Source organism: Camelina sativa, chromosome 10 (genome assembly GCF_000633955.1).
Source record: "Camelina sativa cultivar DH55 chromosome 10, Cs, whole genome shotgun sequence".
In the NCBI taxonomy this organism is placed as follows: domain Eukaryota; kingdom Viridiplantae; phylum Streptophyta; class Magnoliopsida; order Brassicales; family Brassicaceae; genus Camelina; species Camelina sativa.
In genome coordinates this window covers 5,273,937-5,286,362 of record NC_025694.1, presented here as the reverse complement: position 1 = coordinate 5,286,362, position 12,426 = coordinate 5,273,937, and the positions used below count along the sequence as shown (strand labels likewise).

General features: G+C 40.6%; 6 protein-coding genes across 7 annotated transcripts in view; 2 read left to right on the top strand and 4 right to left on the bottom strand.

Moving 5' to 3' along the window:
* LOC104720069 overlaps positions 1–1,003 on the top strand; it is a gene marked incomplete at its 5' end in the record, with an annotated part of 13,286 nt that extends 12,283 nt beyond the window's left edge. Inside the window, one exon of the mRNA XM_010438039.1 lies at positions 546–1,003. The remainder of the gene's footprint in view (positions 1–545) is intronic.
* Positions 1,156–3,409, bottom strand: LOC104717219 (patatin-like protein 8). The gene is made up of 2 exons (XM_010434762.2): positions 1,716–3,409; positions 1,156–1,626 (listed from the first exon to the last, which is right to left on the bottom strand). Exons 1-2 carry the CDS (start codon positions 2,988–2,990, stop codon positions 1,309–1,311), a joined length of 1,593 nt encoding a protein of 530 aa, XP_010433064.1. The 5' UTR covers positions 2,991–3,409; the 3' UTR covers positions 1,156–1,308.
* LOC104717218 (mitogen-activated protein kinase kinase 2) lies at positions 3,542–6,089 on the bottom strand. Its single transcript, XM_010434761.2, has 8 exons — positions 5,973–6,089; positions 5,757–5,841; positions 5,354–5,488; positions 4,706–4,930; positions 4,436–4,618; positions 4,121–4,344; positions 3,993–4,038; positions 3,542–3,855 (listed from the first exon to the last, which is right to left on the bottom strand). Exons 1-8 carry the CDS (start codon positions 6,047–6,049, stop codon positions 3,739–3,741), a joined length of 1,092 nt encoding a protein of 363 aa, XP_010433063.2. The 5' UTR covers positions 6,050–6,089; the 3' UTR covers positions 3,542–3,738.
* LOC104717217 (pre-mRNA cleavage factor Im 25 kDa subunit 1-like) lies at positions 6,465–8,299 on the bottom strand. Of its 2 annotated transcripts, none has more exons than XM_010434760.2 (7): positions 7,870–8,299; positions 7,712–7,757; positions 7,515–7,608; positions 7,353–7,417; positions 7,195–7,281; positions 6,986–7,096; positions 6,465–6,846 (listed from the first exon to the last, which is right to left on the bottom strand). In XM_010434760.2, the coding sequence occupies exons 1-7, from the start codon at positions 8,055–8,057 to the stop codon at positions 6,775–6,777; spliced, it is 663 nt and encodes a 220-aa protein (XP_010433062.1). In that variant the 5' UTR covers positions 8,058–8,299; the 3' UTR covers positions 6,465–6,774. The 2 variants fall into 2 exon arrangements, with proteins under 2 accessions (XP_010433062.1, XP_010433061.1); XM_010434759.2 differs by having other exon boundaries at positions 7,353–7,426; positions 7,870–8,296.
* LOC104717216 (WD repeat-containing protein VIP3-like) lies at positions 8,416–10,142 on the top strand. Its single transcript, XM_010434758.2, has 2 exons — positions 8,416–8,819; positions 9,409–10,142. Exons 1-2 carry the CDS (start codon positions 8,481–8,483, stop codon positions 10,033–10,035), a joined length of 966 nt encoding a protein of 321 aa, XP_010433060.1. The 5' UTR covers positions 8,416–8,480; the 3' UTR covers positions 10,036–10,142.
* On the bottom strand, positions 10,148–12,042 carry LOC104717215 (threonine synthase 1, chloroplastic-like). Its single transcript, XM_010434756.2, has one exon. The coding sequence runs from the start codon at positions 11,937–11,939 to the stop codon at positions 10,350–10,352; it is 1,590 nt and encodes a 529-aa protein (XP_010433058.1). The 5' UTR covers positions 11,940–12,042; the 3' UTR covers positions 10,148–10,349.

The following is a 12,426-nucleotide window of genomic DNA, read 5'->3' as shown; positions in this document are numbered from 1 at the left end:
ATGAAGAAGAGGGAATTGCTGCTTGATGATGTGGGTGGGGCACCACTTTCAAGCAGTACGAAAGGAAAGAGAAGTGAGAGGGACAGAGATGGAAAAGGACAGGCTTCTTCGTCAAGAGGCGGGGGCACTAACAAGATCGGTCGGCCTGCACTTGTAAATGCCAAGGGTGAACGGAAATCAAAAACAAAACCGAGGCAGAAAACAACAGCGATATTTTCTACTTCTGTCAGTATCGTGGAGCAAACCAGAACATCATTGCCCAAACCAACTAACAGCAACAACAGCGGGTATAGTAACTTGGAGACACTAGATGAGTCAGAGCCTCTTGACCTATCTCACCTGCAGATACCAGACGGTTTAGGTGGTCCAGATGATTTTGATACACAAGCTGGAGATCTAAGCTCATGGTTGAACATCGATGACGATGCATTACCAGATACTGATGATCTCCTTGGACTTCAAATACCCATGGATGATCTTTCAGACTTAAACATGATGGTATAAGCTCCCTCTCTTTTATTTCTGTATAGTCTCGTTTGTTATACCATTAGCGATAAAGAAAGATAAAAGGCAAAGGGTAAAAAAGTTTTGGTCCCCTGAAAGAATAACCCAAGTCACCAGAATCGGTTATTCGGGTTGGCTACACAGCAAACTAGGCAATATAGATTCTGATTCTTTTTCTTCATCATCTTCATCTTTAGGGTTCTTTCTTTGTCTTTCTTATAGTTCGAATTAAGAGGGGTGGTGAAACTGTTTTTGTTTATTGGTAACTGGGTGTTGGATTTGGCTCCGGCTGTTAAGATAGGTCCGGTAGTTAAAAACTTCAGGTGAGGAAAACGAGTGTAGTGATATATAGTTAAGTTGGCAGGTCTTCTTTCTCTTCTTCGTCTATTTTAATCCTTTGGCATTTTGTAGCTTTTTTTTATAACCTCAGAACCGTTATTATTGCCTCTGTACATACACATTTTATGTTCCTTAATAAAAATTTCAGCTTTTAGTGCAAGAAAACAGTATATGTTAACATGTTTGTCAATAGTATTTATTTACAAGTCACTAAAGTTTACTGACCTCGTACAATTTATGTATTGAATAATTTGGAGTTTATATCAAAATTGAATCAAATTCAGAAGAACATTACGAAATATGAAACTAAACTAAAATAATGACTTGTATATTTGAATTTCACTCTATTTTCTCCCTTATATGTAATAAATCTCAACGTAGAAGGAAAAATAAATAAATGAAAAAGGACCAATAAAAGGACAAATAAAACAATGACTTGTGGAAACATTTCTTCGAAAAATGTTTTCATCTTTCTTTAGATATGAGAGTGAGAGTTGCGTTAATAGCATTACGGTTGGTTTTGGACACAGCTTGCTTTAACGTTACGGTTGGAGACGCTCTAACACTTCGTCGCTGCTGCTCAATGACAAGCTCACTCGCGAACCACTCTAGTTTCTCTGAATTGCTCATTTCTCCTATCCTTTTGCTTCCGAACAAAACCGATTCCACATTGTTTTGCTTCAACATCTCATCAGCGATCTCCGTCAGTTTCTTCACATTCTCCGCCCTTGGATCCGTGTCCACGTTCGGTCCACAAGCTCCTAGTCGGGATCCGCTCGCCTGCTGCACCACAATATATTTTTCTAATGATTTTTTCATCCACAAATGCAAAATACCAAAAACACACACAAACAAACAAAAAAAATCCAAACCTGAATGCGAACGTAATTACTACTCCGGTAAGGCCCAAAGCCCATAGCAACAGCCTGATCAACAAACTCAGCAGATCCATCACCAGAGATCCTCGCCATGGGCCGAGCCCATTCTTTAACCCGCCAATTCTTAACCTGCTCGTAATCATAATTCACTTCAAAAAGCTGACCAGTCCCAAGCGACAACACCAACAAATCCTCCACTCCTTTCACCGCCGGAAACTCCTGTTTGTTATGAAACACGTGCGTTATCGCCGCCGCCGTCGGATTACTCATCGCTAGACCACCACCAACCGCGACGCACCGTGTTTTACCGTCGACGGAACACGTGCGAACCGGATCAAACGTCCCCGGCTCCGCCCACGTGGCTCGGCAGATATCTCGGAGACGGAAATCGAAACTGTCGCTCTCGAGCGCGTCGGCACGTGAGAATAGAAACGGCGCCGTGCTTGAGAGATCGTAGCAAGAGATGAGGATTGGTTTGAGTGTGTCTTTAAGCGTTAGATCAGCGAACGATGCTTTCATGGCTTTTTCTAGCTTCGCCGTTGCGGCGGTTACCGAAGACGAACCGGATCCGGATCCGGATCTCATGACCCGTTTAATCGCCGCTCCGGCTCCTCCTCTTCCGCTTCCGCCGCCTGATCTGTAGAAACCTTCGGCGTTGTCTACGAGGAACTTCCAAGTATCCTCCGCTTTGAAAATGGGGCGGTTACCGTCTCTTGTCGCGAACATCATCGCCGAGAATACTCCGCCGACTCCTGATCCGGCGGCGACGTCGAAGTAATCGGCGATTCGAGCGTTTGGATCGCCGGATTTCTCTTTGAGCATTTGTTCCAAATAGATTAGGGATTTTCCCGCCAAAAGACCTCTCATGCCGCCACCGTCGATGCTCAACACGCAGATCCTTCCTCTAGGACTTCTGAACGACGAAGACGGCGTTCCAGGGAGAACGACGCCGTTGGGAGTCAACGGAGATCTAGGAGAAGGACCTGCCTCGGAATCACCGGGTCGTAGTGGACTACGAGGTATCCATAGTAGCCTTGGGTCTTCGTATCCGAAGAGAAACCTGCTTTCGAGAATCGAGAAGATCTCGTAACTGAGCTTATCATCGGAATCGGTGATCGGTTCGCGAGATCGAGTCGTTGACAACGTCGGACTGGTTTGAGGTTTCTCGTAATGGCCAGGAGTGTTGGGAGCTGTGTGGTTGACAAAATGCTTCTTCTTCCCTTTGGAGGAAACTGACAATGGCGGCGGCTTATCGTAGCGCCGATTCATAATCGTTAGAGAGGGAGAAGTTAGCTAATTTGTACACAAACCTTGGAATTGAAGCTTCGACAATGTAAGTATGAAAAGGTGGTTTAGGAAGACGTGTGCAAAAAATTTTAAAAATAGAATTTGATTTTTGTGAGTTTTATGTGAACCAGTTGCCTATGTTAGCAATGACATGGCTAAGCACTACTCGTGTGTCTCCCAAAAGGTCTCCTACCCACGTCCGACGCCGTCTCCAGCAAATTGATTTTTCTATTTCTTCTTCTTGTTTATATGATTGAGTAAACATGTCTATTACTTTATTTTAAACAAAACAGTTTATTGGTTTGCGGCAGATACACCAAATAAAATCCACTCACATTTTAAGTATTGGATGAATTTTATCTGAGTGCAATCTGAATACCAGTTCTCATATTTTCGTATCATCACCAATGATTGTACAGTTGATAAATGAAAGCTTTTCTTAATAGACGAGAAGAAAAGAGAATGAAGTCAATTTTCGGAATATTAGAATACAGATTATTCTTCTATTTCCCATAACGATTTCAATCTAAAAATATTACAAAATATGAATTCCAATTGCAAAAAATTTCAATAAACACTCATTTGCTTATATATCTAGAATCTTAAAATACATCATATAAATATATCTAATATATATATGACAAGAGCATTTTTTTCACTGGAAGTTAACACAAGAAATTTCAGATGATAACAGGAACCAGATGGTGATACTATAATGTCTCCCTGTTGTTTAAACGGAGAACGTACCAGACAGATTCCCAAGTGTTGCAAGAGGTGATCCTGCATCTGTGAAGTAGGACGCGAGATTGATCCCCGAGTAGTCATATTTGTTCAAGAAAGGATGTTCCTGAATTTTTTTGACCCAGAGGATGATTCAACACTTGAATGGATAGAAAACCATAGTTCACTTTTGATCCAGATGATGATTCAACATTTGAATTGATGAAAAAGATGCAAAAGAGATTTTATAAGAAAAAAACAAACCATTAGTTCCTTAGCAGAGCTACGACTGTTCGGATCCTTCTGCAAACTGAAAGAGAGTATAGTGTAGAATATAAAGTTAGTATGTAATCCCGGTAAAAGAGCTGCTGTTTTTGTTTTTGAGAAATTACCATGTGGAGATGAATGAAGATAACTCAGGGGAGAAACTTCCTGAAGGAAGAGCGGGTGGCGGTTGGTCAACAATGGCTTCCATCAACTCGAAAACACTGGTCCATGTTTCCTCTTGATTGGGAGGTGCATAAGGGAATTTTCCTGTTGCACACTCGAGCACTACTAATCCCAAGCTCCATATATCACTTTTATTACCGTACTTGTTTCCAACAATTCTCTCTGGCTGCAAAATTGCAAAATTGAGTCTCAATTTTTAACCGCTGAAAAGGGTTTCAAACTAGTCAATGCTCAAACTAGACAAACAAGATACTTACAGACATATAATTGTAAGTCCCCACAAATGTGTTTGCTAAACCTGCGGTGTTTGTCATAACGGTACTCACACCAAAGTCAGTTATTTTGACTTCTCCTCTGTGGTTGATCAACAGATTTGATGGTTTCAAGTCACGGTGGATGATATGCCTATCGTGATGAAGATAGATCAGTCCTTGGAGCACCTGTATTAAGTTGACAGATTCGAGAAAATCACATCAATCAACCGATTCAGGAAGGTATGGGGTTCCAGTGTTTTTTGTATTGCTTACTTGTCTAAAGATGGCAGAAAGATAGGACTCAGGAATGGCTTTAACTGATTTGAGAAAGTCTGCTAGAGATCCTCCGTCCATGTACTCCAAAATTAGTGAGATTGCGCCATTGTCGTAAAATGATTGGTACGAGTTAACAAGATATGGACACTGTGACGATTGATTTATTTTCAACTCCTGTGCAATTGCCTTGCGGATTGCTTCATCGATATTTAGTTGAATCACCTACTTATACCGCATAAGAGTCATGCAAGAAAGAGAATAATAAGGAATAAGATTCAGTTGAAAATAGAAAGTTCACAGTGAAAAGGCAAGGGAGACAAAAAAGGAGAAACAGGTTCTCCCATCCATAGACAGTGATAAACACGAGATAAAAGGAAAACATCACAAAACGAAATCTGCACAAATGTAGTAGTTTGTAAACAATGATTTCACCTTGTAGTAATTCAGAAACAAAACAGCTTTAGATAAAGAAAAGATTAGTTGTTATCATGGATCACATAGCATAGACAATTGAAAAAAAAGACCCAGAACTACTTTGAATGGATTCAAAAGAGCTTTGTAATTCTCCAAACACAGAACAAAAAGAGAGAGCAAATTAGCTCATCATATACATAGAATATGAAGATGGTTAACGAATGAGTGTACCTTCAAGGCAAAAAACTGGCCAGTCCATTTGTGTTGAACCAACTGAACAACACCACTGCTTCCTTTGCCAATGAATTTAACCATATCCAAATCCGACAAGCTCAGCTGATCATCAGCTGGCTTAATTGGAGACAGCTGAAAAAAAAACAGTTGCAACAAAACAGATTACAAAAGCAACCAAAGAAGACGTGAGCTTAAAACTGTGTGAATTCCCTGAGTTCTCTCTATCCAAAACTATAGTAATGATCTTAAAAAAGTTTCTACTAATGATCAGATCCACAAACCACATCACATTATTTCACGCATTCCACCTAACCTAAAGCTCCGCAAATTCTTCATGCACTGTAAAATCAGTACCTAGAAAAAAAGAGATAGAGAGAGAGACAGAGAGAGGGAGACTTACGACTTCAGGCTCCAACTGAGAGATGATTCGAACTCCATCTTTGTTAACTCGCAGATCTCCATCCTTAAACGTACCGCTCTGCGTCCTACAGAGAGACCACAAAACCCTAAGTTCCCTCCACTAACACATAAATCAGAGACATTTCCGCACACAACAAAATACATCTCTAAATCAATCCATTAGATAGATCCATGGAGCAAAGAGATTGAAATATACAGGAATTTGGTAATTGATTGCTCGCCAGCTACAGGGATTGCGAGCTTCAGATTATTGCTAAATCCACCTTTCTTCATCGTCTTCTTCCTTTCTNGTTTTTTTTTTCCTTTTTTTTTTTTTTTTGTTTTTTTTGTTTTGTCTTTCTCGACTGAGTCATTTTATATACTAAAGTTAATACAGTTTTAAGCATAATCAACTTACTTACTTTTCCGCAAGAAATTGGAAAAAAGGTAGCCATTAATAATTACTTTAGTCAAAGCACATGCTCACGACGTTGACCAAACGACTTCTCCATTTCCTTGTTTTTCTTTTTCGGTTTTCCTTGACCGAAATGTTTAAAATCCACATTTTAACCGGACACAAACCGGTTTAATTTAGTTATTTCTCTGTTAGACATTAACAGTTTGGATTTTGGGCAATCCCACTACAACAGAACGTTAAACAATTTGCAATTTGGCACCGATCTTTTCGTTTGATTAAATACCATTTACATTAATTTAACAAAATCCTTTTACCACAAAAAAAAGTTTGTTTACTTGCAAGTTACAAATAATCACACGAAAAGAAAAAAACTTCGAATAAAGTAATGTATCTATCAATTAACACCACTGTCTGTCATCTATACTTTCATGTCTACTCTCTAACCAACAAGAACATGCTGTGTTATTCAACATTGTCTATATATCACATGGTGCAAACTCTTATGAACCTACTATAGAAATTAGCCACAGAGGCTCAACATAGGATTTCACCAAACATATGATGATATCGCGAGGGAGGCAATGATCACCAGGTTTATTATTCATATCTCCATCATGTTGAAAGAGAATTTCGACAGCAGCTTGGGAATTTGCGATATGATCGGCCCATAAGTCTGCAATATGCATGAATCACACGGGGATTAAATACAAATACAATGCTTGATTTGACTGATCCTATAGTTGCAGACCAGGACCATCGCTTTTCAAAGTTCACAATGAGGTAAAGGAAATGCAAGTCAGATTGCTACATACCTTTTCATCTTCATGAAGTTGGCACAACGGAACAGCAAGGAGTTTGAAGTTTTTTGGGACGACAAACTGCTGATGTACCGGTAATCTAACAAGAAAAAGCTTTGAGCATTCCTGAAAAAAAAAAGATGAGGATAGAGCAGAGCTTTTAAGTATATATATGCGCATATCTTCAAAAGTCTCAAACTTTATAACCATGGAACTAAACTAACCTTTGGATGCTTCACATTGGGCGGCAAGAAAGGATACATCAAAGTCTCAAAGTTGGGTCTCCACCACATTCCAATGCATTCTCCTACCTACAACAATCTTTTAACATTAGAGAGACCATACTTAATCCGGAAACAATCATTCAGAACAAAACACTTACCTCCAAACCCGGAACAAGGACGTTTTCATTAACTGAAAGCTTTGATGCTAGTTTCCGTTTCAGACCTTGAATATCTAAGTAGGTTTAATACAGAGAATGATTGAGAGAATTGGATACAGAGAATCTATGCATAGAGAGAGGTAAGAAAACAGTAAAGCAAACCTGATTCTCCAGGTCTTAAACGACCACCAGGAAGCTTGAAGATGGAGTTTCTATATTGAAGAAGCAATACATGAGGATGCTTAAACAACTCAACCTAATGATATGTGTGTCCCAACACAACGATAGCTATTAGTTAATAATCCTTTCAAAGTAAACTTTTCAAAATCCCTAATTTTGATATCAACTGTAAATTTTACCAGAAGAACAGCTTCAACACAAGTCCTCAATCCATGAGCAGCATAACTTCAACAAAAAAAAAACAAAAGGAAGACAATTTTAGCTACAATAAGAAAAACCCAGATCATCAGAATCATACGAAAACGGTAAAAAAAAAAAAAAAAAAACTGTAAATTACTTCGATTTCAATCTGATGACTCGATCAGAGATAATCTCGTCCTTGACGGTAAGAGCGTCTCGTGAACCAAAGTAGTAGCTGCTTAGTGGGTATAAATCAACCATCAATTCATGAACGGTATGGTTTCGTCTCGTCGTCGTGTTCTCTTCGCTTGTCTCCATATCTAAAGCTCGAGCTTCTTCACCCATCTTTTTCCCCAGAAAAATCAAAGATAGACTTCGAACGATTAAATTAAAAATAACAGAGAGATCAAAAAGAGAGAAGAAGAAGCAAGAAGAGTGAAGAAGGTGTCGTAGTCGGATCACTGCGACGTGGCAGTTCTCGAGAGTTCTTCTCCGCAAAACAGTACTACTACTATTTTAGCTGACGCCGGCGGGAGAGTGAGGAAGAAGAGAGTTAATAGGCCTCTCTCTTATGATATTAATGGGCCTATAAAAGACGGCACGATGTTTTAAGCATTCTATTGTTTTAAACTACTAAAAACGACGCAACTTTCTATTTTCTAACTAGAAAACGAGAATCAAAGTCTCTGTCTCAAATTCGGGTCTTTTCGCTTCATCTTGAGGGAACACAGTAAAAAGAAGAAGAACAAAAAAAAACCTAAAAAGAGGATGAAGCTCGCAGGTCTCAAATCGATCGAGAACGCTCACGAAGATTCCGTCTGGGCGGCGACTTGGGTTCCGGCGACGGAAGATCGACTGGCGTTGCTTCTGACTGGATCTCTAGACGAGACGGTGAAGTTATGGAGACCGGACGAGCTGGATCTTGTGCGGACTAATACTGGACACTCGTTGGGAGTAGCAGCTGTGGCGGCGCATCCTTCTGGGATTATTGCAGCGTCTTCTTCGCTCGATAGCTTTGTCCGCGTCTTCGATGTTGATACTAATGCTACTATTGCTGTTTTGGAAGCTCCTCCTTCTGAGGTTTGGGGAATGCAGTTTGAGCCTAAGGTAATTGACTTTCTTATATAAATCCCTAGAACTCGATGATATTGCCTCCAAATTTTAGGGTTTTGAAGGATTTGGGTTGTTTGTTTTGTGGTTCAAGAATTCGATTCCTTAATTGTAAATTTTTACTTCTTAGCTGCTAGTTATGTTTCTCCTGGTCTATATAACAATGCTTGGAAACTAGTTGAATTACTAAGAATCAGATAGGGTCATCTACTGTAGTCGAAAACAGATCTAGATCATCTTCTGATTTTTCATAATCTTATGACCATGGTAGCATAAGAATTGTGTATTAGTGCTTTGTTGAAAATTCTTGATTTGGTATGATTGTATAATTTAATCAAAACTGGTGATGATTAATGCAATGATCTCTTTCAATAACTCTGGCTATTTACCTTTGCTGGTTGGTGGCAAGTCCTTTTCAATCAGAGTACTGTAACTTATTGAGTTATATTACTTAATATACAGCTTCAGGATTAGTTTGCAGTGGAGTTTTAATTTGCTTTTAAGCTGGTCTTCCATGATTTAATCATCACTCTTCAGAATGATGCTCTTCTGCTAAGTGCTAACATAGTATTTTACATGTTCCTAGGGTACAATCCTTGCTGTTGCTGGTGGAAGTAGTGCCTCGGTCAAGCTTTGGGACACTGCAAGCTGGAGATTAATCTCAACTCTATCAATCCCACGCCCAGAAGCACCAAAACCTTCTGATAAATCCAGCAGCAAGAAATTCGTTCTCTCGGTGGCTTGGTCTCCTAACGGGAAACGGCTTGCTTGTGGTTCAATGGATGGCACGATATGTGTATTTGATGTTGACCGTTCAAAGCTTCTTCACGAGCTAGAAGGTCATAATATGCCTGTAAGGTCCCTTGTGTTCTCCCCTGTAGACCCAAGAGTTCTCTTCTCCGGATCAGATGATGGGCATGTGAACATGCACGATGCAGAAGGGAAAACGCTGTTAGGATCCATGTCAGGGCACACAAGCTGGGTGCTCAGTGTTGATGCTAGCCCAGACGGTGGAGCCATAGCAACTGGCTCGAGCGATAGAACTGTGAGGCTATGGGATCTTAAGATGAGAGCTGCAATCCAGACAATGAGCAATCACAATGACCAGGTTTGGTCTGTGGCGTTTAGACCTCCGGGTGGAACTGGTGTCCGGGCTGGTAGACTCGCTAGTGTCTCTGACGACAAGAGTGTATCACTCTATGATTACTCATGAACAATCCTATTTTTTCTTTTATGCATTCTCCAAGACGCATCTAGTTTCCGCAGTTTTTATGTAAACACTAGTTGTATCAATGTAATTGCAACAGGTTTTTGTTGGTATAAGATTTTGATCGGAAACATTAGATTTATAACTCCTTTACATAGAAAAAAATTCAAACTTTGCCTCAGAACTTACTTATTGGAAAACTGATAAACATATTAAAAGATAACAGAAAGATGAGGAGACTGGAGAGTTTGAAGAGTACACAAACAAACGGCTAAAAGTTTCCAGAAAAGACAAAACAGCTAAAGATTAAGGTCTCTCTCTTATGACGTAAGTGTATTACTCCCTAAGTAACTCTTGAGAACATCCATAACAGCTCCGAAATCTGCTTTCACTTCAACAGGAGGATTGGAGAATCTGCAAGCCATGTCAGGGATGGCATTGGAGTGATAATCAATCTTAGACTGTGTAAACTTCAACCCATGAGCAGTACTCACAACCACGGTTCTATCAGTCGGTGCAATCACTCCTTGGTTCCTCAGCTTGAACAGAGCAGTAAGAGCTACACCTGTATGTGGACAGATAAACATTCCGGTCGAATCCGCTTGAGCCATTGCATCCATCAGCTCCTCCTCCGTGGCTTCTTCTACAATACCGTTGCACTTCTTGAGAGCGTACACAGCCCTATCGATGGAGACAGGGTCACCGATCTGAATCGCAGAGGCAAAGGTGGTACTTGCAGTCATGGGCTTGAAATCCTTCCAGCCAGACTTGTAGTGCAAGTAAAGAGGATTAGCATTAGCTGCTTGTGCGCAGACCATCCTCGGGATCCTATCAACAAGTCCCAGTTCTTGACACATCTTGAATCCTTTGTAAAAGGCGTAAATGTTTCCTAGATTACCTCCAGGAACAATGACCCAATCAGGAACTTGCCAATCAAACTGCTGCAGAATCTCAATAGCTGCAGTTTTCTGACCTTCTAACCTCAAACTATTCAACGAATTGGCCAAATAAATCGGCAATTCCGCAGTTATCTCTCTAATGAGCTTCATACACCCATCAAAATCAGTGTCAATACTCAAAACAAACGCACCATTAGCTATAGGCTGCACCAGCTGAGCCATAGAGATCTTGTTCGCTGGTAAGAACACAATCGAAGGGATTCCAGCGGAAGCACAGTAAGCAGAGAGAGCAGCTGAGGTATCTCCGGTGGAAGCACATCCAACACCAACCACAGGTCGCTTCATCTTTCTCAGGCGATTAACTTGACTAACCAAAACAGTCATTCCAAGATCCTTGAAACTTCCTGTATGACTAATCCCACAGTGTTTCACCCACAGATCGTTCATCCCTAGAAACTGTTTACCAAACCTCTCAGCCCAGAACAGATTCGAGTTTCCTTCAAAGGCCGAAACGATGTCGTCGTCGTCGATCTCAGGAAGAACCCACTCTTTCTTCGACCATACACCCGATCCATACGGCCAAGTGCTTTTGCCAACACGCGAATCGAAGAGATCTCGCCAGTACGCTCCATCGAATCGCTTCAAAGCCTCCATATCGTGCTCGACATCAAGCAAACCACCGGAGCGGCTACGGTACACGATCTCGTCGAGGGAGTAAGACTCGGTGGATCCAGGAGCCGCATTGAAAGGAACGTATTTAGCTGAAAACGGATTCACGGCGGTGGAACGGTTACGACGAGCCTCGTCTCGAATGTTATCTTCGGTACGGTGAGGCTTAATGACGACTGTCTCGATCGGGGATTTGTTGTTGTTTCCATCGGCGGTACAGGAGACGACAACGGGGCGGTAACGGAGGAAGGAGGGTGAGCGATGGTGGTGGTGGCGGCGGATGGGGTCTTGTTTAGGGTTTAGGGAAGATACAGAGGCGTGGAAGAGACAAGAGGAAGCCATTTTTTTATTTTTTTGAAGAGATAGAAAGAGAGAAATGAGAAGTGAGATGCGGCTGAGGATTTTGAGTAGAGAGACACACGAGAGAGAGAGAGAGACACATACAAAGTTCAGATTAATTTGGGATTATATTATAAACAAATTAAACCGGAAATGTTTTAAACCGGGCGATTCGGTTTAAACTTTTAGGTCTATCTATATAATGTGGCGTATAGATCTTTTGGGCCCAAAAATATCTGGGGATCCCTTTCCGTATATAGCCGCAATTGATTCTTTGATTCTTTATATTTTATCACGTTTGCTTTTTTAGCTGATAAAACATAAGATTGACCACAGACAGACAAAGGTAGTGGTTACATTTGACCCCAAACAAAACAATAAAGTGGAACATCATAATTTTTTTTACACCAGAATCACGTTTATGAATAAATTTTACACCAGAATCACGTTTTTGAAAGAACACTATCATGATTTAGATTGTAACTCTACT

Coding starts and splice junctions, on each gene's coding strand:
- LOC104717219 (XM_010434762.2), bottom strand. CDS start 2,990: ATGAATCGGCGCTACGATAAGCCGCCGCCATTGTCAGTTTCCTCCAAA. Junction 1,627..1,715: donor GTAATTACGTTCGCATTCAG/GTTTGGATTTTT, acceptor ATTGTGGTGCAG/CAGGCGAGCGGATCCCGACT.
- LOC104717218 (XM_010434761.2), bottom strand. CDS start 6,049: ATGAAGAAAGGTGGATTTAGCAATAATCTGAAGCTCGCAATCCCTGTA. Junction 4,931..5,353: donor GCCAGTTTTTTGCCTTGAAG/GTACACTCATTC, acceptor CGGTATAAGTAG/GTGATTCAACTAAATATCGA. Junction 4,039..4,120: donor TCTTCATTCATCTCCACATG/GTAATTTCTCAA, acceptor ACTCTCTTTCAG/TTTGCAGAAGGATCCGAACA.
- LOC104717217 (XM_010434759.2), bottom strand. CDS start 8,057: ATGGGTGAAGAAGCTCGAGCTTTAGATATGGAGACAAGCGAAGAGAAC. Junction 7,282..7,352: donor TCCTTGTTCCGGGTTTGGAG/GTAAGTGTTTTG, acceptor AGATTGTTGTAG/GTAGGAGAATGCATTGGAAT. Junction 7,097..7,194: donor CCAATGTGAAGCATCCAAAG/GTTAGTTTAGTT, acceptor TTTTTTTTTCAG/GAATGCTCAAAGCTTTTTCT.
- LOC104717216 (XM_010434758.2), top strand. CDS start 8,481: ATGAAGCTCGCAGGTCTCAAATCGATCGAGAACGCTCACGAAGATTCC. Junction 8,820..9,408: donor GAATGCAGTTTGAGCCTAAG/GTAATTGACTTT, acceptor ACATGTTCCTAG/GGTACAATCCTTGCTGTTGC.
- LOC104717215 (XM_010434756.2), bottom strand. CDS start 11,939: ATGGCTTCCTCTTGTCTCTTCCACGCCTCTGTATCTTCCCTAAACCCT.